The sequence below is a fragment of the Dipodomys ordii genome, unplaced genomic scaffold (assembly GCF_000151885.1).
Source record: "Dipodomys ordii isolate 6190 unplaced genomic scaffold, Dord_2.0 Scaffold102, whole genome shotgun sequence".
Taxonomy (NCBI): domain Eukaryota; kingdom Metazoa; phylum Chordata; class Mammalia; order Rodentia; family Heteromyidae; genus Dipodomys; species Dipodomys ordii.
Genome location: NW_012267318.1, coordinates 1,664,678 through 1,676,713, shown reverse-complemented (window position 1 = coordinate 1,676,713; position 12,036 = coordinate 1,664,678). Strand labels below are relative to the sequence as shown.

The following is a 12,036-nucleotide window of genomic DNA, read 5'->3' as shown; positions in this document are numbered from 1 at the left end:
TTTTTTTCCAGAAACTCTGCCAGCATCTCCTGGGCCGCACCCCGATTGGCACGCACGCCTGGAAGAACGGGTTCTCCCTGTGAGCGTCTAGGTTGGGCCCCAAAGTACGTACCCTATCCAACTGCCCGGCCCAAGTCCATACCCAGGGTCCCTGGCCCGAACCCCCTCCTCCGCTTGTGGTCTGGTCCAACCAGCGGGGCAGTGTGCAGCCCTGGACGCTCAGTGCGGTTCCTGCGGCCGCTGGGGCGCCACGTTGGAGGGCTGTGGCGACGTGCTAAGGCCCGGCGGCAAGCGCCCCTCTCGGGCGGCTGCGGGAGCGCTCGGCGGCACAGCACCGCCCGGAGGTGGCGGCGGCGGTAGTGCCAACAGCTCCTCGCCCGAAGTCACAACGCAGTCCTGCTCGGGCTCCGCTCCTCCGCCACTGCCGGCGCCAGTCCCACCACCTCGCTTCTTGTCCTCCTCCTTTTTCCACTTCATGCGTCGGTTCTGGAACCAGATCTTGATGTGTCTCTCGGTCAAGTTCAGCATCACTGCCAGCTCCACTCGGCGTGGCCGGGAGATGTACTTGTTGAACAGAAACTCCTTCTCCAGCTCCAGCAACTGCGAGCGCGTATAGGCTGTGCGCGTTCGCTTGTTCTCCTCCGGCTCCGCCGCATAGGCGCTGCCTGCGGGGAGACACAATCCGTCAGTGTGGCCGAGGGACCCCGATCTAGCCCACCCCACGCAGTCCATCCCTTTAATTCCTGCTCTGAGAGCTATAGTTCCCCAGCTGTTGTCACCAGAGCCACTGAATCCCAGCCTCTTGTCCCAGAGCCCAATGGAGGTGCACGCTGACCTATTTCTTGGAGGCCAAAGCTGTTCAGGTTCTTACTGTGAACCATTCATGGGCTCATTCAACAGGTATTCCGACTGAGGCTAATTATAATGCACAGACTATACATTTGACATTGAATCAATTCTGTGTAGGCAATAAAGCGCCTTTAACACAGTACTCGAAAACAAAACTTTCCCAGTAAGAAAAACATTTTAGCTAGGCACCAGTGGCTCTCATTGCGAGCCTAGCTACTCAGGAGGCTGAGGTCTAAGGATCGCTGTCTGAAGCCAGCCCAGACAAGAAAGTCTGTTAATCTCTGATGAACTTCCAAAAAGTTGGAAGCGGAGCTCAAATGGCAGAGTGCTAGCTTTGAGGTGGAGGGAGGGAAGCTTAAGACAGCACCTAGGTCCTGAGTTCAAGCCCCAGACTGGCACAAAAAAGAAAAGAGAGAAAAGAAAGGGAAGAGAAATAAAGAAAAAGAAAACATTTTAGATGCCTATTCAATCTCTGCATGGACATGTAACTGGTAAGCATTTCAACACGGATATTTAGCAAGTATATTAGTTCCCTCCTTTGTTCACCATTTGATTCAAACAGTAACCATCTAAATCCAGTGACTGAATTCATCATCTACTAATGGGTGGCAGTTTGAAAATCCCTGCATTAAGACAAGACACATTTTTTGTTATTATATATCCATCCATTTTGTATTCTTTCTCTTTCTAGAGAAACATGTAGAATTTACAAGTTAAGTGATAATGAATCTCGTCTTGAGAAGTGACAAATTCTCTATTATTGTTAGTTGAACCTTTGTCCTTTCCCTGTCTGCGTGGAGAAGGAATGCTTTTGTGAGAAAATCACCGTTTGGCGGGGACCCGGATAGTCTCAGATTCTGTGCCCGGTGCCCCAAATGCTGGCAGAGGTGATGACACTGAGGCCGGCCAGAGCCTGCTATGGGTCTCAGAATCCAGCGGAGAAAGGGGTAGGGTAGAAACTAGTCCTTCAGGGGGTCCGGTGGCTCCCCGCCCAAATTCCTGCCTCCAGTAAGACCGAGTAAGGAAAGTGTGCGGGACCTTCGGTGTTTGCCACTGAGCGCGCGCTCTCCCTCTCACCCCTCTTTCCCTCCCTCCCTCTCTCCCTTCCTACCCGCCCCCCCCCATCTTTTCGGTGCTAAGTACCACCTGCACTCGGGTTGTGATTGCTGGCATTGAAGCTTCAGCAAATTTCTGGTTAAGAGATTTAACTCGCTGTGTTTCAGGACAGAGGTAGGGGATACTTCTCCAGGAACTGAAAGTCAAGTGTGTGGGGAGGGCGAAGCATACATTTCGCACTGGCCCTGCCCAAGTTTCTCCTCGGGCGGAGAGGAAGCGCCCGAAGCCGAGGCAGAGAGGCCTTTTCGTTAGTGGCATCGTCCTGGTCCGGGGAGAGCATCTCCAAGTCTTCCCTGTCCTGGGGGAGAGGCCCAACCAGCCTTTGGGAGGAAGTATAAAAAGGTTGTTTGACCCAATTCTAATTCCTTCGGACTCGGCTCTTGTGCAGACCTGTGGGGTTTCCCTGAGAGGCTACAGGGGCCCCACTGCTCTGAAGCAAGCGTGTGCCCAGGTGGTCAGGACAAGAGGTGGAAGTTGGGGGTGGAGGCTGTTGGTGGGTCCCCAATCCGGGCCATTCGCGGAGACGCTAGGCGACGTCAGTGGCTCAGCTCGGTCAGATCAAGGTTTTCATTAGTCTCTAATGTCACTAGTGCTTGGTATTCCTACCGAGCCCTGAGAGTCCTTTGATCACGTTGCCCCTCCCAGGGGGTGTGAAATCCTACAAAGCACCGCAGGTGGATCCCCCCCCAAACCCTTTAAGCTCCCCTCTTTGGAAAGTTTCCCTGAAGGACCTAGGAGACAACACCAGAGCCCTTAAAACAGCCAGGGGTGGGCGGTGGGGTGCACGCGAGAGACTGACTCTTTCCCCAAGGATGAGAGCGCAGGGGTCAGGCAAAGGCCTGTTCCACCCAGACATTGCAATCTAGGAGTGTGGCCTTCCCAAAATGTTCCTCAACCCCAGACAAGGTAATTAATTTTCCTGTGGATTTTACTTTCTGGATTACTGACGCCTCCAAACCCAAAGCTTCTGGAGTTTAGCCGGTGGACCACATGGCTTTGGGCAAGGATCAAAAGTCACCCACCTCTCTTCCATCCCCTTTTCCCAAAGAAGTTCCAGGCCAACTGGGCGAGCTGGGGAGAGGCCACGGTCCCAGGCCACGGTCCCAGCCTGGGTCCCAGTCCAGGGAGAGGGAAAGGCAGTCTTTTTCAGGAAACAACCAGCTAAGGCAGGTTTTCCCGCCTCCCAAGAACCCCGCGTTATTGGGAAGTATATAAATGGTTACAAATGAATTAACTGAAGTATAATAGACTCAGTGGAGACCTCAAACAGTATAATCTTTTAGAAAGACTAGGTCAAAGCCCAACAAGATCAAGAAATGGGTACTTCCAAGGTTGGGGACCAAGGGAAGATGGATAGATATATGAAGCAGGAGAGGGAAGGAGAGGAGAATGCAGTCAAGAATTCGTTGTATATACCACAAAAGGAAGAATAGGGAAGGATATTGAACAGGGTAATGCTGATCGAGATGTATTGCATTCAAGGGACAGTAGGAGGAAAACAAAGTAGGGGGTAACAATATTCGACAAGAAAAGTACTCATTACCTTACTCAGGTAACTGTAACCCCTCTGTAAGCATCTTTATAAGAAAATACAAATTTAAAAAGATGTATTGCTTTTGTATGGTACTCCTTTTACAACTAAACGATAGTGATGATGATGATGATAATGATGATGAACAATAGTGATGATGATGATGATGATGATAATAATAATAATAATAATAAGACGATGACGAAGAAGAACCCCATGACCCAAGACTCTAGTGTCTGTTCCTGACTCGATAGGTAACCCGAGACGATCCGGCCGCATCTGGCACCGACATTAGTGGAGTTTTTGCCGGTCCTGGCCACAACCACAGCCTAGTCTGGGTCCTGTCGCATCTCGAAAACTGCGCCCTAATGATAAGAAAAGTGAACTAGCACAAGGCGAGCCCCGAGACCTTGAGCGAACCCTTCCTGGTTAAAAGCCTGGCTTGGCGGCTGAGGATTCTCAGGATGCTGCCAGCTCAAGCTTCTTCCCACCAAGAGGAGGAGGAGGGGGAGGAGGAGGAGGAGGAAAAGGAGGAGGAGGAGGAAGAAGAGAAAGGGGAGGATAAGAAAGAAAGAAAAGAAAAGAAAGAAAGAAAGGAAGGAAGGAAGAAAGAAAGGAAGAAAGAAAGAAAAAAGAACGAACCGCAATTATTTGCAATACAGGTGTGACCAGAGTGGCTGCGGTGCGGAAGAGATAACATTGTGTCTTGGGCACAAACCGCCGGAAACTCACTCCAAGATTGGGAAAAGGGAGCTGGGGCTTGCTCGGCGCCCTCGCCTCCCGGCGCCGGGCAAGGGCAGTGACAAGTGGGAGCCCAGGATCTAGGGAGCCGTGGGGGGACCCGGCTTCTCGGAGCAAACGGTGCGGGAAAGGCCTCTCTCCTTCTGCAGACCTACTTCCTGGAGCCGAGCGAGGGGATCCGGAATATCTTTGAGAAGTTCGTGAGCATCTCAGGCGCCTGGCAAGCTACTTGGCTCCGGGGAGGAGCGGTCGGTTGGTTTTCAGCCTGGTGAGCCCCTCGCGTTGCGCCGTCCCTTCCCTGTATACAGCTCCATCCCCTTTCTCCGCCTCGGGAGGCGCTTGACACTTTGGGGAATTGAGTGGATACATTTTCCTTTTTCTTTCCTCTTTATGCATCTACCCTGCGGTCCCTGGAGAGCTTGAGTTTCTTCTCCCGGACAGGTCGGGAGGAGTGAGCCAATGTGAGTTCAGATTTTCTCTGGCAGAGGTAAAAGAAATCCTGCTCCCCCTCCCGCCCCCTCCCTCCCACCCAAGGGTCCTGGGGTGCTAGATCCCCTGTTGAAGAAAGACCTTGCTTTAAATCTGGGTAGGCCTCTGCTTTTGGGGGCGGGGGAACGGGGGCAGTGGGATTCTGGAGCTAAGAAGGATTCAAAGTACAAGAAAAGATCGCAGTTCCCAGAAGTGTGTGTGTGTGTGTGTGTGTGTGTGTACGAGGCTCCCAAATAGACCAAAAAGGCTTTTTCTGCTGCAGAATGGCCTCGTTGGTTCCTGGATATAGTTTATTCCACGTCGGTGTTTTGGATTGCGTCCGGGGAGCGCTTGGACGCTTTCTGGATCCAGGCGGCTGAATCCACAGCCAGAGAAGAAGAGAAAGGGAGTAAAGAGCCAGGCTTACCTGCCCACTGGCCTTTCCACGCGTGAGCTTTGGTGGACTTCATCCACGGGAAAGGTAGCTGCACACGGCTTGGCTCTTCCAGGACCCCTGACTCCGTTCCATCCGGGAAGGGCCCGGCGGGCGGGTGGGGGAGCGCAAGCTGAGCAGGGAGGTGGTGGTGGAGGTGCACCAGGGCAGGGTCATCGGCGAGAGGGGGCACCTCATAGGGGGAGATGTCCGGGGGGCTTCCTTGCTCCAGAGCCCCCAACGTGCCAGGGAATGGAGGCGGCGGTGGCGGCGGGGGCTGGCGGCCCATGTACAGGCACGCCGGGGGACTGGCGCTGAACTCAGGTATCGGAGCCCTCTGGAACGCACACGGGTCCTTGTAAAGCTGAGGGGCCGCGTAGTACTGCTCCTCACCATTCATAGTGCTAGCCCAGAGCTGGGGACCAGGAGTCAGGAGTTGGGAGCTTTCAGCCAGATCGAGGCTCCGTGCGGAGCCCTCCCACTCCCCTCGCGGGCCCCCTGCGCTTTGACAGGTCTCCACTGTTCTCCTTGGGGAGGATCCTGGGGCCTGCGGGGACAGAAGAGCTGGCCGCCGCGCGTCATAGGCTCTGAGGTGCCCCACGTGGCTCAGCCTGGGGCCATTATTGGCCTAGCTGCTGGCCATAAGAAGCAAGCAAGGCCCAGGAACCCGAGAGCACCTGCATTTGTTTTACGTTTCTTTCTTAGCTGAGAGGCCTGTTTTGCGTAGCTGGCTGAGCTCTCCAGTGAGTGTGTTGTGGGTGCACCAATATTAGACCTGGGATTCATGGGCTAGAACCTCACCTAACTTTAAATGTTTCCATGTCCTTGTATCTGAGACTAGTTTCCCAATAAAATAGACATGTTAAGACTGTACGTTTTTAAGAAACTGTCACAAACGTTTTTAAGAAACGGTTGCAGATTTCAGCTTCTCAGTTGCAAGTTGCTTCTATTTCATTCATGAAGTTTGTTTATAATTACCCATGACGTCAAGAAAGGAGCACACACAATCCCACATTCATAGTGCTTTATCTGTACCTGTACTCCTGGTACTTCTGGGCTGTAAACTGTAACTTTGGAAGCGATCACAGTGCCTTAAATCCTTTGTAAAACTATTTTTATTTATTTGTGTGTTTATTCATTTATTTGTGCTGGTACTGTGGCTTGAACTCAGGGCCTGAGCATGGTCTCTTAACATTTTTTGCTCAAGGCTGGTGATCTACCACTTAGAGCCACAGCTCTAATTTCAGCTTTAATTTTTTTTTCCTTTCTGTTTAATTGAAGAGTCTTACAGACTTTCCTGTCCTAGCTGGCTGTCAATCACAGCCCTTAGACCTCAGCCTCCTGAGTAGCTAGGATTTACAGGAGTAAGCCCCCAATGCCAGACTTAATTTTTTTTTTCCTTTCTTAAACCCAAGGTTCTTATTAATTTTGATTTTTAGAATTGGGGTCTACTTTGCTTGCTCAGCACATAGTTTCCTAATGTTGAGGAAATAGGGTCCTTGTGGTTGAGACTCTGGGGGTGGGGTGGGGTGGGGTGAGGACTGACACTGGTTTCTGGATCCTTGATGAGTCTCTGGGATCCCATGATCTCAGGCTAAGTCTGGCCTCAGAGGGTGGCTTCTCTCCCCCTCCCCCTGTGCACTTACTGTAGAGGACAGACTACTTCCCAGGGGAGATGGAGATGGCTCCCATCACTTTCCTGGGCAGGACCGAGGTTGCAGACAGGACAGCACTGGCCGCCAGGGCCAGGGCCAGCCTACTGTCCTGAAGCCATCACTTCCCGGCAGTAGCCACAGAGGGTTTTAGAAAGTTTGTAACGCCAGTGCAGAAAAGCTTCTACAAAAGACAGCACGAACCACGGGCAGCCAACCAAAAAGGGGGAAAAATCACTGCAATCTTTCTCGTCTAAATGACAAATTCACATCCCGTGGGAGATTTTAATGTATTTTTTTTCCTGCGGAAACGATCTCTTTGAAATACGACCAGATTAGTGAATACACTTTATTTTCGTGAAGAGAAAAGAAAAGGAATCCAGTGGAGACTGCAGATTCTTTTTCTCTTGTGGAGCGATGCCCCCACCGTCTTCAAAGTCGCCTTGTGTAGACTGAGGGCCACGGCGTGGGCCCCCCATCCCCCCCCCCCGGGCCCGGGAGCGGCGCTGCAGCTTCTTGGCTATAGTGGTCGAGGCTCGAGTTTCTAACCAAGTAGCGCCCGCCCGAGGGACGTCCAGCAGGCAGGGAGAGTTGGGGCGATTTCTCAGGGAAAAGGGCCACCTGTGTGTGGCACAAGGAGGCCCCCGGGAAGTGAAAGGCCTTGGGACCCGCTCACCTAATCTCTACACACCCGCGTCAATGAGTTCATTGTTCACGGGGCCCGCGGAGAACCGCTGCTATCACCTGGGCCGCGAGTGACCACATCGATCGGAAGAACGGGGCCTGGGGGGGGGTGCCCCGTCCCGGCGTATTGACCTTCGGAGATAATCTGCCCAGGCGCCACGGGTTGACTTGGCGACGCGGTTATGCGGTTATGCCGGGGACCGTGAGCTCCGCTCTCGCTGGCTGCTGCGGACAAAGATCTGCACCTTTTTCCTCCTCCTCCACCCCGCTCTGCCCCGCCTTCATGTCCCCATTTCGTCCCTCCTGGACACCCCTGCTCCCCAGCCCTCTCCTCTCTTCCCCACCTCACCTGCCACCCCCAGAGTGTTTACTTTGCACTTCTCGTCTAATTGCACATTTCTGGAACTCGGTCTCCATGTAGATGCTTCATTAGCTCCCTTTTATTTTATTTTATTTATTTTTTTGCTAGGCCTTGCAGAAAAAGGCCCTCCGGCAAAACCCCCAGGCAGCCTGGCTGAGCAAAATAAGGCGAGAAATGTGGGCTGGAGCACACAACTTTCATCACTGACCTTTTCTGAGGTCTGCTTCCCTAAGGGGCCAGGGAACAAAGATCAGCCACTTAGGATTATTCTTAGGCAGGTCCAAGCTGGTGGGATTTTTTGATTGGCTGATGAACAATTTATCCGTCCATAAGGAAAACGCATCCAGTGGAACTGTTCACTGAGCAAGATTGAGTGTTGTATCCAGGAGCCGGTGTTTTACCCTGTAATTCTAACTTACTCAGGAGGCTGAGATTTGAGGATCGTGGTTCGAAGCCAGCTTAGACAGAGAAATCCATGAAACTCTTCTCTCCAATTAACCAGCAAAAAACCCGGAAGTGGAACTATGGCTCAAGTGGTAGAGGGTCAACTTTGAGGAAAAAAAATAAAGCTAAGGAGCAGCGTCCAGGCTCCGAGTTCAAGCCCTGGGCGTTAAAAAAAAAAAATCAGGTATTGTAATTCTCTGTGGATAAAGCTCCGGGTATCATAAACTCGCAAAGCCCATTACAGGTGAAATGCGTTTCCGCTCCAAATCTCCCCAAGCCTGTGGCCCCTCCGCCTGCCTGGCCACTAACAGGCCCAGGCCATTAGGCAAGCGCCTTCCCAAGCCATTTAACAGCGGCTCTTATGGATAAATAAACAGAAAGGGCTGTAAACCAATTATAGTGTGGACAGTGAAAAAGTCGTTTATTAGCAGGACGTCCTGATAGTCCTCACTGATATTTGAAGTCCTCCTCAGCTCTCTCCCCCTTCTCCCGTCACAGAGACTAGGTTTGTGCCCAGGAGAACACAGGTTATCTCGTTCTTGGGAAGTGGCTGATCTTGGGGTAGTTTCACAGGGGCACCCAGGGCTGAATTTGGCTTGGTGTCCCATTATAAAGAAAGGGGGAAAAAGCAAAGCAAAAAAAACCAAAACAAAACACCACCTTACTTCAACTGCAAAGAAGAATATATGTGGAATTTAATTTAATAGAGCATACTCATTTAAAACATTTACTTACTGCTGAAAATAAAAATTAAATTATACTAAGTTCAAGGTTCTGATGTGATGTTAGTTAATGAAAATGTGCTTTTCAGAATTGACTTTCAGGAGGGGTATTGGGGCCTTGTGCCCTCACTTGGATTATTTTGCTCAAGGTTGACTACTCCTTGGGCCACAGTACCACTTCTGGCTTTTGGATGGTTAATTGGAGATAAGAGTCTCATGGACTTTTTCTGCCATAGCTAGCTTCGAATTATGATCCTCAGATCTCGGCCTCCTGAGTGGCTAGGATTACAGGCATGAACCACTGAGCCCAGCTTTCATAACTGACATTTAACTTCTCTGTGTTAGTGTTGCCTTCAGCAGGCAGTGTAGACAGATCTTCATTTCCCCCAGAGTAAATCAGTTCTTCCCTTCTGCTACTTTTGTAAATTTTAAGTCTCGCACAGGGATCTGAGAAGGTCCTGAGAGAGTGAGAGAGAAAAGGATCTGTTATTTTAAATCAGTTGGGTCCTAGGGCAAAACAATTCCAGTGGCAATAACTGGAGAGTTAATATTCTTTTCCAGATAATTCAGCACCCACTTCATAAATAATCGTATAGTTAAATGCAACTTTAAAGTCAAAAGGATCTGTTATTTTAAATCAGTTGGGTCCTAGGGCAAAACAATTCCAGTGGCAACAACTGGAGGGTTAATATTCTTTTCCAGATAATTCAGCACCCACTTCATAAACAATTGTATAGTTAAATGGCTCTTAGCTGCTGTCTCCTCCCTGTCCCTATAGCTTTCCCCAGAAGTTTAGGTACCACTTGTCTATCTGGCTTGCTCCTGCCCAAGCTCCCAGCTCCATCTCTTTAATCTACATATACTACCTCTAGACACACCAGCCCTTCTGCCTTCTCTTTTGACTCAAGTCCCCCCAAACCAGCTCTTTGCTTCCTTTGCAATTTCCTTTCTTTGCCCTTTGCACTCCACCTAATTTTCCTGTGACCAATCCTTTGGCTTTCTGGAAATCCTGCCTTACCTTCAGGTTCCTATCACAGTTCTCAGATTGAACACTATAGGGGAGCTCCCCATTGCTGCCTTCCATAGCCACACAGTATTATGGTTTATTGGTTCCAATGATATTTATTGATCAAATGCTTATAGAGTCCTTACTGTGTGCCTACCTTCAATCTCTGAGTGAAAAAAAAAACAGCAGCGGAAATGTGTTCTAGTTTTGGCATATAATAGATAGCTCTTAGGAACTGCCTAGACTTGTCCTTTATTTTCTTCTCTTTTTCTTTTTTTGCCTCCTATTGAGATTTTTTTTTTCTGCTCGTGGCTGATGCTCTACCACTTGAGCCACACCCTTATTTCTATATTTTGGCTGCTTATTTTGGGATAAGAATACCCCAGATAGGTCTGCCCCTTTGGCTCAAACCTGTGATTCTCAGATCTCAGCCTCCTGAGTACCTAGGATTACAGGCTTGAGCCACTGACATCAGTTTATGTCTTTGAAATCAGGCTCTGCCTGTGCTTCTCTTGGCAAGTTATATTTCTTCACTAGCCTTCCTATGTTTATTTGTAAGAAGGAAATAATAGCAGTGCTTCACAAAGTATGTCAGTGGCATATAGAAATAATAAAAGCCTGGGAGTGAGTGAAAGAAGGGGTGACAGTGTCCAAAAAAACATACTGTACATGATTTATGTAACTGTAACTCCTGTGAATATCACTTTTATAATAACAATAAAATATTTACAAAAAATAAGAGCAATACTAAAAAGAACATAGGTATGATTCTAATATATATTTACATGTGAAATCTCACAAAATCCCATGAACTAGATACTTTTACTCCTGTTTTCTGGCAGAGATAATGGGCCTGGCACAATGTTATTTACCCAGAGTTATTTGTCTAGATCCCACTGTAGTCCCCTGGTCATGATATTGCGCTAGTTTGTTGTCTTTTTAATTAGTTTTTATCAGTCATGGGGCTTGAACTCAGAGCCTGGGCACTGTCCCTGAGTGGTTTTGTTCCAGGCTAGCACTCTACCACTTTGAGTCACAGCTCTTTTTCCGTTTTTTTTTTTTTTTCTAGTGGTTAATTGGAAATGAGTGTCATGGACTTTCCTGTCCAGGCTGACTTTGAACTGTGATCCTCAGACCTCAGTCTCCTGAGTAGTTAGGGTTACAGATGTGAGCCACAGGCACCTGGTTATTTTTTTTTTTCTTTTTTTGGTGAGACTCCAATAAGGTAAAGTGCTCTTGGTATTTTGCAGACATTCAAAAAATGATCGTTTCCTTTCCCCCAGCCCCTACATTGCTTTGTGCACATACAGGCATTTCATTGTTATTAAAAATATTAGAAATGTTTTTATTATTAAAAATATATTATATATTATTAGAAATAATTTAAGAGCTAGTAACTGAAGTTTGCATCCGCAGATATTCCCACGTAGACAGGCTGGGGAGTGTTATTAGAAATCCCTGGGAGGAGTCTCTGAGTGAGTGCATCACTCTGTACTTTAGGGGACCACATCCCTAAGCAGACTCCTGGTTAACAGAGGAGGGGAAGGGAGGGGAGGGGAGGCTGGAGAGTGCTTACTTCAGTCAGCCTGAGAGACCGAGTATTGAAGAGGTAAGGAGCTTCCTTCCCATAGTTAGGAAAGCTGGAATAAAGATGCGAAGGAATGAGTCTAGGGATATAGTGTAGCTAGTAGTAGTGTGTATGTTTGTATGAGTCTCTAGGGCTTGTTCCCCAGCAGAGAGAGACAGAGACAGAGACAGAGACAGAGAGGAGGGAGAGACAGAGAGAGAGACAGAGAGAGAGTTGAAGAAGTCACAGTTTGAAATACCTAACTAGCTCATCTATGTGAAATCCAGTGCCTAAATTATGTCTTCTAGCAAGAGGCCACTCATTTTCTGAGGTTCTGAGGTTCCTTGAGGTTTATTTCTAGGTTAGGAATGAAGCTGGCATTATAGACTCAAAAGAAACCCTAACTTGGCTCAGAAGGGAAGCAAGTCATTCTAGTTTATGAGTCAGAGTAGGGCTAGAACC

The 12,036-nt window shown here is 49.1% G+C and overlaps 1 protein-coding gene across 1 annotated transcript; it reads right to left on the bottom strand.

The window, feature by feature from the left end:
• Positions 1-219: 219 nt before the first annotated feature.
• Positions 220-5,538, bottom strand: Pdx1 (pancreatic and duodenal homeobox 1). The gene is made up of 2 exons (XM_013027262.1): positions 5,133-5,538; positions 220-665 (listed from the first exon to the last, which is right to left on the bottom strand). The coding sequence occupies exons 1-2, from the start codon at positions 5,536-5,538 to the stop codon at positions 220-222; spliced, it is 852 nt and encodes a 283-aa protein (XP_012882716.1).
• Positions 5,539-12,036: the final 6,498 nt, after the last annotated feature.